General features: G+C 52.7%; 1 protein-coding gene across 1 annotated transcript in view; it reads right to left on the minus strand.

Moving 5' to 3' along the window:
- Nucleotides 1–16,914, minus strand: part of CCDC33 (coiled-coil domain containing 33) — a 123,812-nt gene that overhangs the window by 84,600 nt on the left and 22,298 nt on the right. The window contains exon 3 of the mRNA XM_063142607.1: nucleotides 6,178–6,341. Within this exon, the coding sequence (XP_062998677.1) occupies nucleotides 6,178–6,341 (164 nt within the window). The remainder of the gene's footprint in view (nucleotides 1–6,177; nucleotides 6,342–16,914) is intronic.

The following is a 16,914-nucleotide window of genomic DNA, read 5'->3' on the forward strand; positions in this document are numbered from 1 at the left end:
AGCGGGCGCTGAACACGGGCATTGGGCTCACAAGGGCCCCCACAGAGGGCTGGGGGACGGTGCTGGGCAAAACAGCGTTGGGAGTCCAGCACCTCTGGAGCACCACAGGCTGCAACAGGGGGACAGCACAACAAAGGGGGAGTCCAACGCTGCCCTTCAAGTAAGAACGTGACCAGAGCATCTCCAGGAGAAAAAACAACGGCATTTGGCTTCGATTACAGTTCAAAGGGCGCTTCTGGAGACGAAAGGCGGAGAACAAAGGGAGCCTGCAAGTGGGGAAATCCTGGCAGGAAAAAGAAGGCCCTCCACGGCCAGCCGGCCAGCCGCCCTCCGGCACTGCTTTGAACAAGGACTTGTGGCAGAATCCGGTCACAGCCCCAAGTTCTGAGTCCTCGCCGCACCATGCAGATCTGACTGATGCTCCATCTAGTCAAGCGTCCAGCCTCCCACCCTGGTCAGCCCAATCGCTCCAGGAAGCCCCCAAGTGGGACATGAAGGCAACAGACCCCAGCGACCCGCTGTACCAGCCTTGGGTCAACTCAAGACATTTGGCTCCCCTGGCCAGAGCTGCAAATGGTGCCCCCCCCAGGTTAAGGTACACGGTAGCCAGGGTGGATGTCAAGGGTCAGTATGGCCAGGCATCGGCCAAGGGGCCCACAGCTCAGCAGGGGCCCATGGACAAGCAGCTCTCTGGCCTTGCTCCTCCTCTTCGCCTGCTTGTTCATCCATCCGCCTCTGACTCCAGCCAAGACAACAGCAGTAGTGAGGAGGAGCAGGAGACGCCGTGGCCTCCCTGCTCAATGGCCTTTACCTCTCAGGCAAGCAAGCAAGCAGTGGGAAGAGCAGGAGGAGGAGCAGCTGGGGACCCTGGAGCTGAGAAGGGAGACCCACTGAGGGTGAAGGGGGCCATGGAGGGTCTCTTGCCCATGGTCCCTCCATCCCCCCAAGGCTTCACTGATAAAGACTCATTCGCCTTACAAAAGACCTGTTGCCCATGGAAATGAAAAGCGCCAGGACTGGTTTATCACTACAGATCAACACAGCGGCCTGCACTCTTGGACTCTCCTCGGGGGCATGGCTACCAGGACGGTCACGATGAGTGCCTTCACTTCACAATTTACCACTGCCCAACTGCATGAGAGCCACAAGATCAGAGGTCAACGCAGCAGCTGCCTGGGTCTCTGGCCAGCACTCAAGCTCAACCTCCTCCTCAATCTCAAGGAGAATGCAGAAAAAAGAGAAACTCTGTGGCAGGCAGGAGTCTCAGGGCCACTGGCAAAGGGCCTTGCTGGCCACAGGCCAGTCTGCTCCAAGAAGCCCAGGAGAGCCCTTGGTTGAGGGCCAGGAAGGAGCACAACCTCCAGCTCCTCTGAGCTCCATCAGGCGAGCGTTTTATGGCACGCTTCCTGGGCACTCGTGGATTTTCGCAGGTCCCTCTCACAATGTCATCTGCCTCCAGGTGCCTCCCACCCCTTCTGGCCTTCCTCAAACCACAAAAAAACGCACACCCAGAAAGTCTGATATATTTTTAAAAACGGAAGATGCCATGATCTCCTGCTGTGTGAAAGAGAAGCAGCGGGATCAAAACAGCCCACTGAATGGGCCACGTGCATGTCGTTTACGAAAGCAGGAGTGGAGGGAGTGCTCTCTCGCTCTCTCTGCTCTCCACCTGAGCTGAACCCCTGCTGAAGCAGCAGCACCTATTGGAGCTCCAGGCCTTCTTGAGCGAGGGACATGGACACCCGAGCCTGATGGACCGGAGGCTGGGTGGCCGAGCCCCTGTCCACTGAAATCCACTTCTGGAGAGGCTCTCAGGTGGCAGGAGGGGGTGTGGAGCAGCCCAGGGGGGGGCAATGTGGAGGCAGGGGGTTCTCAGCCACCCTCCAGCTTCGTCAGAGCGAGTTTGTGCGCTTCAGAGCTGTCCAAGGTGCTGAGGCCTTTCTGCATCCCTCCACAGGCCCGGTGGGCTTCTCCTCCAGCACAGGACATGTGGGTGGGGCAGGTTAAAGCCCACCTCCCCATGTGCCACAGTCCCAGTCTGGGTTAAACACAGCTGCTATTTCTAAAACAAAAAACAACCTGGGACAGACTAACATGTGGGAGCGTATTTAGAGAAATGCTTCAGGAAATGTATCTTCGTGAATTCCAAGAGGAAAGGCTCTGATCCACCCGCTAGACTAATGTGAAGATTGGTGTGCAGGTTTACCCACCAGATCCTGCACTATTCTAAATGTTGCAACAGTGTCTTTGGCTAAAAAACCCCAAACCCTCAGAACAAAATACACTGTGCATTTTGAACGTCAGACAATGCAAAGGCTGACCCAAATTGGAATGGGGAAAATATGTTGATGCAACTACAACTCCCATCACCCTGACCCTTGATGGTACTTGCTGGGGCTGATAGGAATTGAGTTCCAACTATATCTGGAGGGCCACCAGTTCCTCACCCCTGAACTAAATGAATTTGAAAAGTTGGCTTTTACTGCCTGTTTAATTAATGCTTAATTTGCTAACCATTGTTTATTCTTTGGTTCCTACTCAAAGGGGGCGGTTCTTTTGTTCTTCCTTCTTTTGTTGTCTTACTCTGGCTTTGATTTGTTCTTTGCGTGTGTGTTGGGGGGGGGTTCTGTGGCACAGCTTGGCTCATTGTCTATTTGTAAATGCTTTACAAACATTTACAAACACTATATTTTTGTAGAAAAACATACGTCAGGTGTTCACATATTCCTATAGCTCTTAACACACACAGACACACACACACTCCCACATTTCAGTTTGTTACAAAGACTTCCATTATGCAAACAAACAAACATCTCACAGCTCTGGGCAGGTTGCATGCAGGGCGAGCTTTATGCGTGCGGAGAGAAAAGACCTGTCAATCGTTGAACTACAGCCCTGGCCTGCAGAACCCTCACAGTGACCCATCTTGTAGACTTTCCTAACACCCTGCTGGGTGGATTCATCCTGCCCTGGAGAAATCTCTCATTCTTTGGCTATAAAAACCCTGATATGCGGACATGGGCTGGTTTCTCTTCTTCCCACTGGTGCTAATTTATATGTGCTAGAAAACCGCCACAAAAATGGGTAACAAACAGATTTATAATTGGAAAGACTCCAGGTTTTTCTTGTGTTGTTCCATTAAAGATGTAGGAGAAGTTCATTTCAGTTCAGTTTTGAACAGGATCTACCCAGTTTGCATATTCTGGACTGAACAGAGACTTGGACACAATCTGCAACCAAAGTTTGTATATCTTTCAGTTTGCAACGTTATTCATGGATGAAAAGGAACACACTCGACAGCAGCAGCAACATACTTTAATCAACGGGAGAAGAAAATGTACAAAGATGTACACAACGGATGTGTGCATTTGGGATGTCTTTAAGCAGAAGCTGGACAGCTATCAGTCAGGAATGCCCTAGCTCCAGATTCCCTACATCAAGTAGAGGGCTGGTCTGGATGGCCTCCAAGACCCCTCCAAGTAGGCATGAGCATATCTCTCCTTTCCAGTCTTAAGTTCAGTTCGTCTCAAACTTGGTTTCACCCCTGGGCTCTGGGATGTTTTGGAGTTCGTATGAAAATTCATAGGCAAGTTTGCGCACATTTCTTCTAATACTTGCATTTTAGTCTGCAGTGTTGCCTAATATGCACAGCTCTGCAAGCTCTATTCCTGATGTAATACATTTTAAAATGCTCTTTTCCTTAATACGTTCATTTTGTTTGGAGAATTCCATTGCAAATTTCAGAGAACTGCAAATTTTGAAGGGTAACTGAGTTTCGGTTCACATAGTGCTTCAGAAGGCCAAAATTAGGTAAATTAGCACTAAAATTAAGGATGTGCAAATCACCAAAAGTCAAGCTCACCAGTTTCTGCTGAGACATATGCCGTGCTGGAAAGTATATGTGTGGAAAAGTTGAAAGGAATTGGGGACCATATGCTAAATGTTACGTACCGACACAGATGATGCAAATTATTGTGAACTTTCTTATGGAATTATTTGCATATTTTTTCTGCATAATGGAAAAAATTAATCTAGCTGTGAACAGACGCTGGAACAAACTACACCACACAATCCAGAAACACACATGGGATGGATTTTACACAATCCATACATTCCTAGTCGTAGCTGGCCGGCAGGAGCGCTCCGCAGGAAAACCTGTATTCCAAGCACTCCGTATCCCCTTAGCCCGCCTGGTTTTTCTGTGCAACAGCTGCATTCAGAGAGCCAGCCAGCCAGCGAGTCTTTACAGGACACTCCATTCCGCCCCTCCCTCCACCCCCACAACAGTGGGTTCTCATTCTGTGGTCCCTGAACACACTGAGTTGTCATTGGGCTCTTCGGAGTCCCCCAAAAGCATGATTCTGCTTCCTCACAAAGATTGGCTCACTGGGTCGCCGTATGCTATGGTGCTGCTCAGCTGTATTGATCGAACTGTATTGCTCTTTCTGGGCTGAGCACAGATTGTGATTAGAATTGTTGCTATTGCTTATTTCATGGTTATCCTGGTGTTTCATGGTTTTCATAAGAACATCAGAAGCGCCCTGAGGCTGGATCAGACCAGGGGTCCATCTAATCCAGTACTCTGTTCACACAGTGGCCGGCCGGCCGGCGGCCAGGGAGGAACAAGCAGGACCTGCTACAGTCACAATATATAACCAGTAATCCACTTTCAATGGATTACTGATTATATATTGTGACTGGAAATGTTCAAAACCACCTCATGGGGATCTGGCCCTCAAGGTAAGCCGATCAGTATCTAAAACAACTTTCATTCTCATCCCTTCTTTATTGTTTCTCTTTGCAGCTTTAAGATCCTCCACCAAAGGCAAAATTCCGTGCTGGTGCGGAGCGATGTTGACATTACAGAATAGGCGCAGCCCTGCCTACCAGCTCTTAGTTCTGGGATTTGGGGACACCAAGCCAACACCGTACCTAAGGAGCCAGAAAGAACATCAAGCCTCGTTTGCAGAGACACTGCGCAAACCGGCTTCTCTCGGTGCCCCAGAGACCAGGTCTGCGTCCCGCACACCCGGCCCCTTTCAAGAGCTGCTCAGAATGCAGCCGCGCAGCCCGCCTGATCGTAAAACAACTCAGCAATGCCCTTTCAATTAATCAGCTGTACCAAAGTTGCTGGGCTTTAATTGAGTCCCAGGATGCATCCATTATACACAAGGCAGGGGAACCTGAGGCATCAAGGCGCAGTGGTATTTATTTATTCCGTGAAAGATTTAAGATGCCAAAAGCGTTGCCCTGTGCTCCGCATTCTTTGACATATTACACTTCCTCCGGCCTCGGAAGGCAGTGGCCAAATATGGAAGAGTTCCCAAGCCTGCAGTAAGCCCCTGACGTGTGGACGATGCTGTCATCGCTCCCCAGGTGAGTCCAGCTTCAAAGCGCAGCACGAGTGGGCTTTGGGGGCATCCCGACTCCCCCTCTGTTCCTCTGTTCCATCATTCATTTTTCAGTAAATATTATTATTTGCAACCAATGGAGGCTGGTGACTCCAATTTCTGTGGGGCTATAAATCCATGATAGGTTCCAGCTAGACCTCTAAAGCAGCTATTCAAGGTGCTGGACCCATTTTGGGGAGAGAGTTCAGCAGTCTGGATCGCTCATTTAACATTCTGGCTGGTTCTGACTGAAACCCAGAATGGGTTTACAGTCCCAGCAAAACCAGAACCACCAGAGTCCACCGTTTACAACATGTTGCAGAGCAGCACGCTTCCGGTCCACGTGCCAGCCAGCCAGCCATGACCCCCTCTTCCGTGATGCTCCATTTCACGCCCTCTCCCACCCCGTTTTCCATTCCGTCCCCCTCGCCCAGCCATCACCCAGCCATTCTGCAACCGCTGAGCATGCGTGGGCCACGCTGTAGGATTTCCTGCCCCTTTGGGATGTTTTTTACTGTGGCAAACCTTGGGCTAAGGCATGTAGGAGGATATCATTTTTGCCCGCAAAACATCTGCCCCCAAACGCTTGAAGCCCCAAATGCAATGGCAAGCAGGGGCCCTCTGCCAGGGGGTCGTTTGCTAACAGAGGGACCCCCCACCTCCCACCGTGAGACTTACAGCAGGGTGGTCCACCTCCCTCCCCCACCCCCCTCCCCCAGGGCTGCTGCCATCATGTCCTTGCACTTGGGGAAACATCTCCATAAAGAGGCTCGGGAAAGAGACTCACACAACCACGTAGGGATGTGGCACGTGGCCCTTCCGAGCAGAGGGCAGGTTGCTGGCGCCGTGCAGCGTGATGGTGATGGATTCCTTGTTCGGACTCGCCAGGTGCCAGTCGTTGGTTGGAGACGTCAGTGCAGGCTGACCGGGTTCAGCAGGATCTTCCTTTACCTGCCAGGCGGAAGCATCAGAAATGTGAAGGCAGCGGACAGAGGCCCCGCTCCACGCACACGGCCAGGAGGGGCAGCAAAGGAGCCACAGCAACTGCGTATTTCCCTCCACACCTCACGTGGGCTAGTTCATCGCTAGACAGAAGGCCCTGCCCTCACATGCTTTCTAGGCCGGAACCAGGCTGGAGGGGGCCCTTGGCATCCGGCTAGCCAGGAACGCCTTCTTCCACCGTGAGCGTCTAAGCTGGCATTGGGCTTCCCAGGCGACGGCAGTCCAACGGGAGCCAAGCAGCTTACCTGGTTCCACTTGGCCCCTGGCTCTTTAAGATCTCCCCACAATGCCCAGGAAACCACACCCTAGTAATGCTATGTTAGGTACTCCAGGGCCGTCTGGGATGTTTGGGCATCTCACAGCTGCCAGCCAGGCAGGTGGCGGGTCTTGTGCCAATGTGACCCGTTGGGAAATGTGGACCCCAACAGCTACTGGGTCCTGATGCTGGCCTTGGTACAGCACTGTGCATATCGATGGAGATAGACAGACAGACAGACAACAGCCTGAGATGGTAGAGCCTCCGCTCTCCTGAGCCCCTTGCCTTCCTGGCTCTTCCTCCCTACCTTCCCAGTCCGACCCTTATGCTCAAATGTTGCTTCACAACATCTTTATTTATTTATTTATTTATTGTTCAACCCGCAACATTCCAAGAATTCCATGCAGTCAGTCAAACAAGAGAGTCTCTGCCCACAGGCTTACCATTGAAAAAAGCTCAATGCACCAGGAAAACGGGAGAGGGGGGAATCAAGCCATCTTTCAGCAAGGCTGGCAGAACGGCCCCCGGTCCCCCTGCACAGCCTGCTGGAAGGGGCAGCTGGTAGCAACATCCCTGGGAATGGATGCAGGGACTGGTCCACCTTGCTTCTTGCTCAGGCCTTGATGGCAACGAACAGAAGGCCCTCCATGCAAATGCACCCTCAGAAGACTACGGCAAGAGTTAAATCTTCCAGCCTCCTTGACTTGCAAATGAAGGGCGGCAGAAGAAGCCCCTTTCAATCCTCTTTTCATTAGTGCCTCATCTGGCTTCATCGACCAGCCCCGTCCCCAAGAGCCTCGCAAAGTGGGGGCCCTTTCATGCAAAGAGCCGGCCGACTGGCCTCATAAGCACCCACCGGCTTTCAGACACGCTACTACTGTCCACCCACACTTTGAGGGCCAAGGCTGCTCCACATCTCAGTGGATACAGGGAATGTAAGGGCGTAAAGGATAAATGGGGGGGGGGGAAGGTTGGAAACCCAGGAAGAGGCCCATGTAGATCATAGAGGGAGAACCCGCAGCTCTAGAGCTGCAGCTGACTCCAACTCCCACCAGCTCCAGCAGCACGGCCAATGGCCAGGGATCATGGCGGACGCAATCCCAAAACAAGACACAAAACCCACAAGGGGGGAAGGGCACGAACTACATCCCCAAACTGGGGAGAAGATGCTCTCCTGGAAAACGCTCTGATGAGCCCAACCCGGTTCAGAAAGGTGTTCCCCTTCCTCCGGGGCCAATCAGCTTTTGGAGAGTCTCACTCATCGGAGTCCAGCAACACCTGGAAGGCCACAGGCTCCTCGCCCCCACCCGCCATTAGGCAAAGATCTTCAGGAAGGCCAGCCCTCCTTCTTAAACCCACAGGCTGCAACGCGGTGTAAACAACTCTCACAAGAAGTGGGTGGCCGCAAACTGGGGAGATCATAGAATCATAGAATAGCAGAGTTGGAAGGGGCCTACAAGGCCATCAAGTCCAACCCCCTGCTTAATGCAGGAATCCACCCTAAAGCATCCATGACAGATGCTTGTCCAGCTGCCTCTTGAAGGCCTCTAGTGTGGGAGAGCCCACAACCTCCCTAGGTAACTGATTCCATTGTCGCACTGCTCTAACAGTCAGGAAGTTTTTCCTGATGTCCAGCTGGAACATCAGGAAAAGATGTGGGGGACGCGCTCCGAAGGCGAAGGAGTCGGCAGGCGAGACAGCAATGGAGGGAGGCGATGGATGATTGAAGAGGCTTCGCACCAGAGGTTGAAGGATCACACAGCCTTGCATCAAAGTGCACACGTGTATTAGCCCAAACGTGTATTTTGCGCAGGTGGAATGAAATACTTGTACATTCCTAAAAAACAAGCAGGTTCCGTCAATGAGTGGGCGATGGAATGGCAGACACCGGGCGGTCCCACGTGGGCCCCTTCTCCCATTGCCCTTCGTCAACAAAAGGCTTTCTTGGCTTGGGGAAAGAAGCCTTAGCCGGGGGGAGCTGCAGCAGTGCAGAGAGAGAGAGAGACAGTCTAAGGCCCAATGCAAGGACAGCCCTGAGCAAAGAAGGGGGCTGCACCCATCTTGAACAGAGGCTCCAGGTTTCAGGGGGCCAAAGTTTCCACTTCAAGAACTGCCCCCCACTGCAAATACAGGCTCTATCCCTATAAAATGTACAACACAAAAATTAAACAGAAGTAAAATAGCAGCACGAGACAGCAGCGAAACAGCGGAAACAGAAGGCTGGGATCCAGATTAGTCAAGCTCAGAGCCGCTCCACATAAATCAAAGGGACTTCAGTGAAACTGCATCCGACCCGGGCAGTGAGGGGGCAGGGAACCAGCATCATTTATTACGCATCACCAAGAACCTGGCTGAATAAAAAATGCCATAACCGATTCCCAGAAACTTTGCAACGCAGGTGCCAAGCAGAGCTCTCCACAAAGGGCATTCCTTGGGGGGGGGGCACCACAGAAAAGGGCCTTTATGTTCACCTTTATTTCATTTTGAAAAGAAATGTTTCAGCCCCACCGAGCGATCGCGTAGCTTGATGCAATTAAATTTGCCTTCCAGGACACCGGCCAACCACCGCTCTCTCTTACGATGAGCAAGGAAAGTTCCTCACGCCATTAAAAACAACCTCCACATGTCACAGACATGATCTCCACAGCAGATGAACAAGCGGCTGAGGCAAGCGGCTGAGGTTGGCAAGCCTCCCTTGGCCTCCGCTGGCCCTCTGCAACCGCTGCGCGCGGATCGCTGTGCCAGAACGCCCGGGGCCATCAGCCAGGGCCACGGCGTCCCAGGCCCGTGACAGGAACGAGCTCTGAACTGCTGACCAGCCACCCCAAAACAACAGAGCACAGCATCCACGCTTTGCCAGCCCCCCTCCACCTCCCCATCGCCGCCACCGCCCCCCCTTATCTCTATCTCTGTCTGTTCCAGCAGACAGGCGCAGCCTTGTGAGAAGTTTGCCGGAAAGTGAGGAAGCAGGCTTTTAAACTGTGAATTCTGGAAAACCTAATTCAACGCCTTCGCTCTTTCCCGTGAACAACTGTTTTTAACACCACAGGCAGAGAGCATCTCTTGACGCAAGCAGCCCAGCATTTAAGGGGCCAAATTCAACCAATGCCTGTTTCTCGGAGGGACAGAAGGAGGGAAGGAGGGAGGGAGCTATAGAACCATAAAGATGAAAGGAGATGTTCAAACCAGCTACAACCCAGTGGAGGCTGGTGGCTGCGATTTCAGTGGGGCTGTAAATCCACTCTGGGTTTCAGTTAGAACCAGCCAGAACTCAAAATGGGCTATCCCGGGTTCTGAACCCTAAAATAAGTTTAACACATGGGATAGAAATGCTGCATTATAGGATGGTGCCGCCTCTGCCTCAAGGCCTCTTTTCCTTCCAACTTTGGCTCCTTCCTTCGCAGACCCCCAAAGGACGCCTCCTTCCAGAAGGGAGGAGCTAAGCTCAGAACTCCAGTGAGTCCCCAGGGGAGGGAGGCCTCCAGTTCCCGGGACACCCAGCCCTGCCTCTGGGCCCTGGTGGTTGCACATTCTGTTATTAATAAAGCTCAAAATCATCTTTGTGCTGGAAGGAGAAACAAGGGAAAGACAAAGCATCAAAGGAGAAGAAAACGAAACTATCTGGAATGGAAATACAGAGAGGTGTGTTGGGGGAGGAGCAGGACGTTTATTTGTATGTGGGGGGGGAAGGTAAGGGTTAATACTTAAATGGAAGGACAAAAGTGAATTAACAACGAGACACCAGGAAATAATGCCATTCCCTGCCCAGACCTTTGGAGCAAGGCTCATTTTAGGGGGAGGCTATGGATGGAGAACTTGCTAAGTTTTCTCCTAAAGAAGACAGAATTCACACAACCAAACCATGGTGAGCACGTGGCTCCAGGTGCAGCTTGAGATCTGTTGAAAGAGCCCTTGTCATGCCTTTACCACAACCACAACCTGTAACATCATCATCATCATCATCATCATCATCATCATCATCATCTATGTACATGGTGCTTTTCAAAGGACAAGTCTGACAGGTCCCTGCCTCAAGGCACTTACAATCTCAAAGCAGACACAGGTGAACAACACAGGTAGCTGAGGGGAAGGTGGGAGATGAGCTTCTGTTGCAAAGTTGCCCAAAGTCAGCCAAGTGATGGTGAGCTAAAGGTGGATTAAGGTTTGCAAGGTGATATGTGTTGAAAAAGACATGCAGCCGCTTCACCAGGTACATCCATCATTCTAGACCCGCATGCACACAGTGCTGTAATGGGGTTGTCTGAATTTGCCCTGAACCAATGACTGAGATGCAAAGACAAGGCAACCCGCCTGGGGCCAGGACCGGCCTCCTCAGGGGGCCACCAGCCAAGCCCCGGCCTTGGCCCTGATCCTCCTCCTCTTCTTCCTCCTCGTTTCTCCTGTCCACTCTTTTCTGAGCCCTTGAGAATGCAGAATGGCAGAGAGCTCCTGTCTCAGAGACTCCACAGTCTATTCAAAGCCCTGCCAGGCCTCTGCTGTGGGGCAATCCTTTCCTTTTCCTTTCCTTTCCCCCCTTTCCTTTTCTCCCCGTGCGCTCTGCTCATTGATTGTATGCTGGGCTAAGAAAAACAAGCAAACTGCTACATGCACTAAAAGATCCATAAATTGTGGCTGACATTTCTGCAGACTTTTCTGAAGGGGGGAAAAAGAATCCAAACCAGTCAATGAGCGAATGATGGAACGGAAGAGGCCTGGCAACCCACGAAGCATCAATGGGGGGGGGGGGGAAGGACAAGACCCGTTGCGAAGGTCCCTACGTGCGGGTCCCCTGGTCATACCCTTCCCCACGGTGGTGAGATGTACTGGACTTCTCCTTTTCAAATTATAATAATGATTTCTAAATCTGCATTTATAAATACAGATTTACGTATGCAAATGTTGTACAAATCAGTGTCCTCTTCTTTCGTGACATTTCTCTTTTGACCATTCATGAGTGCTCACCCTAATTCAGTGGGCCAACCCCCAAACACAACGTAGGAGTTCTTTCTTTCTCATCCACAGACCATTAACAGTCCAGGCACCAAAAATGCAGCCAAAATTAAAACTTTCTGTCAATACAACACTAAATGTAACAAGATCAGACTCCAGATGACTCAACCTCACTTTGTACCAGTGACCGAGTTCTAAGAGCTGCAGCAAGGAACTTGGCCGCGTTTCCAGTGGTCACGATTTAGCATTTAGCTGCCGTAAGGACGGAAATATAAGATGAAATTGCAATGCAGGGAGGTGTCCGGCCGTGTTTCTGTTGCGCCGCCCCCACCTGGGCAGCCTCTCACGGGCCCAGGTGAGCCTGTCAATTGGCTTCCCTGTCAGCAGATGGGAACAGGGTGGAAGACGAAGAGGGCAGCCATGGTGGAAAACATGTCTGGTGCCCTTAAGCCAGAGAGGAGCCAATGGGCCAGGTGTGGGCAATTTTCCTGGGCCGTGGGCACAGCAGGCAATTTGAGAAGCTGTCCCGGGCACCCCCAAAGGCTGGCAGCCGTGGGACAAAGGATAAAGGGCAAAGGACAAAGAAACTGCCCCAAAGGCAGAGAATGAAGGTTGGCCATGGGCGGGGTTTGTGTGTGTGAGGGAAATCCAACCCTTTTCGGGCTCCTTGCAGTTCCCCAGAGTTCCCCAGCCAGCCCAGCCCAGCTTGCATTTTCAAGCCAAGCCCTGGACCTTTTCCCAAAATCTGGGAACTTCCTCAGGTCCCCCCCACCCCCAAACTATCATTTATACAAAACGCAGCTGCCATTTTTGCAAATTTCAACCATAATTTGCTTAATTTGTCCAATCTGAAGCCACAATTTCTGCAAATGACGATTCAAGGGGAAACGAACGTGCGAGATGGCACAGCTCGATGCCGACGGCGTGTGGCCAGAGCTCGTGGGAAAGCAAGCCAGGGTCCGTGGGGCAGAGCAGCTGAAAGCTGGGCCACCTTCAGCCCCCAGATGGATTCCTCCAGCATCCCCAGTGGGAACGAGGCAAAGGCCGGGCCTGAGCCCCCAAACACGGAAATGGGAGGGGTGAGGCAGGACACCCTGGAGGGCCCCCAGGAAGGGCTCTGGGGCGCATAGGTGCCTGCAAACCCCGCGTGGCCTACTCCTGCTCTGGAGTAAGGGCCTACTCACGAGCATGGCAAGAGAGGAGACAAGACGCCAGCAGGCACGGGCGGAGCTCTGCACGTAAAGGGCAGAAGAAGGAGCCCCAGGCCTCTCTCCAGTGAGAGGGAGAGGGAGAGAGAGAGAGTGGCAGGGAAGGAGCAGCAACCAGCCGTCCCCCTGCGACGGAAGCCAAAGGCAGCCCAGGCGGCCCTCTCCCCTTCCTCACGCACCCCAACCACGTTGGCCACCGCCCACCATCAGCCGCCGGCATACATATGAGGCATGGGGGGGGCTTCCAGTCTTGCCATCCCAGCTCCCCCCCCCTTCGGGTTGCCCTGGCAGCGAGGCTGGGCCTGAGCTATTCCCAGCGGGCCTATTGACGGCTGAGAGGAGAAAATGCGAGGTTAAACGCAAAGCTCCTTCCTCCAAATGCGAGGCGACAGCTGTAATCATCCTGTGATGGGAATCAAAGTGAACGTAATCACAGGAGGCAAGAGGCTGTGACTAACGGGCTCTCGGGCTGCCGAGGCCGGGCGGCGGCAACACAGAAGGAACTGCCCAGGGGACAAAGGAGCAGCCTGTGGCGGAGGGTCCCACCGTAGCAGGCGTCGTCGCTCTCTGCTCCCCACGGCCTCAGCTCCAAGCAGCAGCTCTGGGACCGTCCCGGGTGGGTTGAGCTTTACAGCCCTTGGTGGGTTGGATGCAGGTGGCCTGAAGGATTGCCTCCGCCCACCTGGACCGGCCTGGAACTAGGGAACCTCCTGGCAGGCCCTTCTCTGGGCGTGAAGGTACAGCAGGGGGCTACCGGAGAAAGGGCCTTCTTAGTTCTGGCCCCCACCCCACTTATGGGATGCCCTCCCCGGAGAGGGACATCTGGATTTCGTTCAATTTGCTCTGCCTGATGGCCAGGCGACTTCCTTTCCATAATCTGCTCATTGACAGATCCAGATGTGTTTCCCCTTCAGGAAACTGCAAAAAAGTCACTGCAATTTGCAGAACTTTCACTGGCACAACACATTCTCATATTTTTCTTAGCTCAGTATACAATCAATGAGCAGAAGCGCACAAGAGAGGGGAAAGATTGCTCACTGCAGAGGCTGAAGAGGCACCAGAGATGTATAAAATATGTGGGGGGGGGGGCTTTAAAGGCATATGTAGTAGCATATTTTCCAGCAACTCTCATGTTTTCATACAACTAAATTTGCATACAATTCCAGAAAGTTAAAAAAAAACACCAAAAGCCCTGAGTCCGCAGAATCCACGTGACTCGGAAAATCCATGGGCCGGATTCATGGAAATCTGAAGTTATTTTAATCTGTTTCAGCTTTCTCCGGCGTCCTTACTTGGCCCCTTCTTTATACTCTTCTTGGGGCCAGGAGAAGACCTTTTTATCTTCCCAGTCATTTAAAAAAAAAAAAAGAGAGAGAGAGAGAGAGAGAGAGAGAGAGAGAGAGATGGGTGCGCTCTTCATTCATGGCATCTTATACCTGCTGTGAACTTCCAGGGGTTCCACTGCAGCATTTCACTTCCTGCCACTGACATTGTTATATCTCTTTTGCTGGGTTTTTTGGCTGTGGCCGTCTTTCTCTCCTTTCTAAGCCCCACCTCCCAGGGAACATCGTTACGGCGTGGTGCACAAAGTCGGTAAATGAAGAAATAAAAAGACTCCCGGGGCGCCGCTGAGCCATCCGTGAGAGGGCCAGGATAGCCTGCAACTGCTTCATGATGCCATCTCCCTCCCTTCCAGAAAACATTGCTCCCCCAAACCCTCCAACCATGTAATGTCCTTGGGCACCTTTGGCCTCATGCCCTCACGCAGCCTTCCCACAACCTGGTCCCCTCCAGATGTGTTGAGCTACACAGAGCCCTCCACATCTGGAGCCTGAGGAAGGCTGCGATGGACGCAAACATTTCTCTGGGAATATTCCCCTGCCATCCATTACAATGGCAGCCTCCGTGAGTAGCAGGGGGGGGGGCAGCCATTTTCTTTTATGACATCAAGCATTTTTTTATTTCCCCAGATCAAAGAGCACGTCAGGCCAGGGCTTTGGGCGGGGGGGGGACAAATTGGTGGCCACTAGATGTCTCTCCCCACACACTCCCCCCAAAAGCACACAATCTCAACCATCCAATTTTGAGGAGGGTAAAATGCCTGACAGAAATGGCCCTTGACGCTTTGGTGCAGTCCGAACACAGCAGAGCGCCAGCGTCCAGGGTAGTTGGGGTGGGGCACTAGCCAAGGTCCCTCATGCAAGCAGGGGCCCACGGGCAGGTCTCTCCCTGGTCTGACTCCTGCTGTTCCTCCTTGCCCCCTGCTTGGGCGCCTGCCTCTCGCTCTGGTGCAGACATCAACAGGGGTGAGAAGGAGGCGCCACGGCCTCCCGGCTCCCTGCCTGCCAAGCCGAGAGCAACGGCCAGGACATGAGAACAAGAGCCCTGAGGCTGGATCAGACCCAGGGTCCATCTAGTCCAGCACTCGGGTCACACGGGGCCAACCAGCCAGGGACCCACAAGGCAAGACATGGTGCAACATCACTCTCCCACCCATGTTCCCCAGCAACTGGTGCACACAGGCTTACTGCCTCAAATACTGGAGATAGTGCACAACCATCAGAGAAAGAGGAAGAGTCATATCAGCTCGTGACAAGGGCAACGAGAAAGTAGCCCCACAGAATGGTGGGGCCATGAAGGACACGTGTCTCGCCCACAGGCCTGGAGCCGCCACTGCACACAGATCCACGCGTAGAACTTTCTACCCAAGACAACAATATGCCTGCGAGAACGGCCCACCCAGAGAACGGCCCACCCAGAGAACGGCCCACCCAGAGAACGGCCCACCCAGAGCTTACTGAGCACGACATTCCAAAGCTGTGATTCAGCCTCTTGCACCTACCTTTTTGTTTCCCCAGGAAAATAAATTGAACGGATTTAGCTTGTGGGACCAACTGCTGTCTGATTTTTTCTGAAGTCGCAGGATCCAGAAGCCAAAATAAACAGAAGAGAATTCTCAGTTTCATGGATTGAATTAAGACAGTTTTCATCCTGGAAGTCCCTGCCTGACTTGCCTAAAACAAACTGCTGGAGGCCTGCCTTTCAATCTACGGAGCCAACAGGACGTGGAGGAAGTTTTTAGCATGGGATGGGCGCAGGGCAGTGGCTGACCGCTAAGCATCTGGAGGCACAAAGGGGGCCCATGGACCTGATATGCAGCCTGCCTGCTGCAGACAATACCAAACGACTTGGTATAAGGCAGCTTCCTATGGCCCTGCCCAGGTGCGCTGCCCATCTAGAAAATAACCTGGGCCGAGCCAAGTGCTGTGCCCCCCAAATGGATGAGTTTCCGTCTCCCTCCACCTGAGATCCAGACCCCCAAAGCTCCCCCTGCTGAGTGGTGCTTCATTCTGATGGTGTCCCGGTATCCACACCACTTCCTTAATCTTCCACTCATTCAGAGCCAAATGTAGCACGTTCTGCTAAATGCATGATCACAATGAATGTGTCTGTATTTTTGTGAAGGAAGAGCAAGGGCAGCGAAGCCAGATCAAGACCAGAACCCTGGGGCATTGGAGGGGGGTGTTGAACGCTTCCCCCAGCACTGTGGACCCAATGGAAATCCTCCCCTCAAGCTGCTACTTGCTTTGCAGGGAAGCTGCTATTATTACATTTATATATACCGCCCCATAGTTGAAGCTGCAATGGAGCTATCTAAGACATTTTAGCTGTTTAGAAGGGGGGCTGAACAAAAGCTGGGAAGGGGGTGGGTCTAGGGGGGCATGGCCATTGGGGGAACCCCAAAGGGCCAGACTGGGACCCAATTGCCTGGAATTCACCTCCCAGGCGGGGGGTCTGCATCCGTGTCCCCAAAGAGGGCCATTTTGCAGGATACTCTTACAATACTCTCTCTCTTGATGCTGGGCCTGGGGAATCGTGGTGGATGCAAACTGGCAGCCAGATGACCAAGACAATTGTTCCTGCTGCTGCTGCTGCTGCTTGCAACAGCAGCCATGAAGTCTTGAGCAGGGTGGGGGGGAAGTAGCTGGGGCATGGCCCCAGCTGATAGGAAGCGCCGCCCTCCACAAAGTGTTGGAGAATTTCTCCCCAATGGAGAAGATTCCGCAAAATCTTCCTTCCAGTTTCACTGCCTGCCAAACAGGTGGAG

This window comes from Elgaria multicarinata, chromosome 16, assembly GCF_023053635.1.
Source record: "Elgaria multicarinata webbii isolate HBS135686 ecotype San Diego chromosome 16, rElgMul1.1.pri, whole genome shotgun sequence".
NCBI lineage: Eukaryota > Metazoa > Chordata > Lepidosauria > Squamata > Anguidae > Elgaria > Elgaria multicarinata.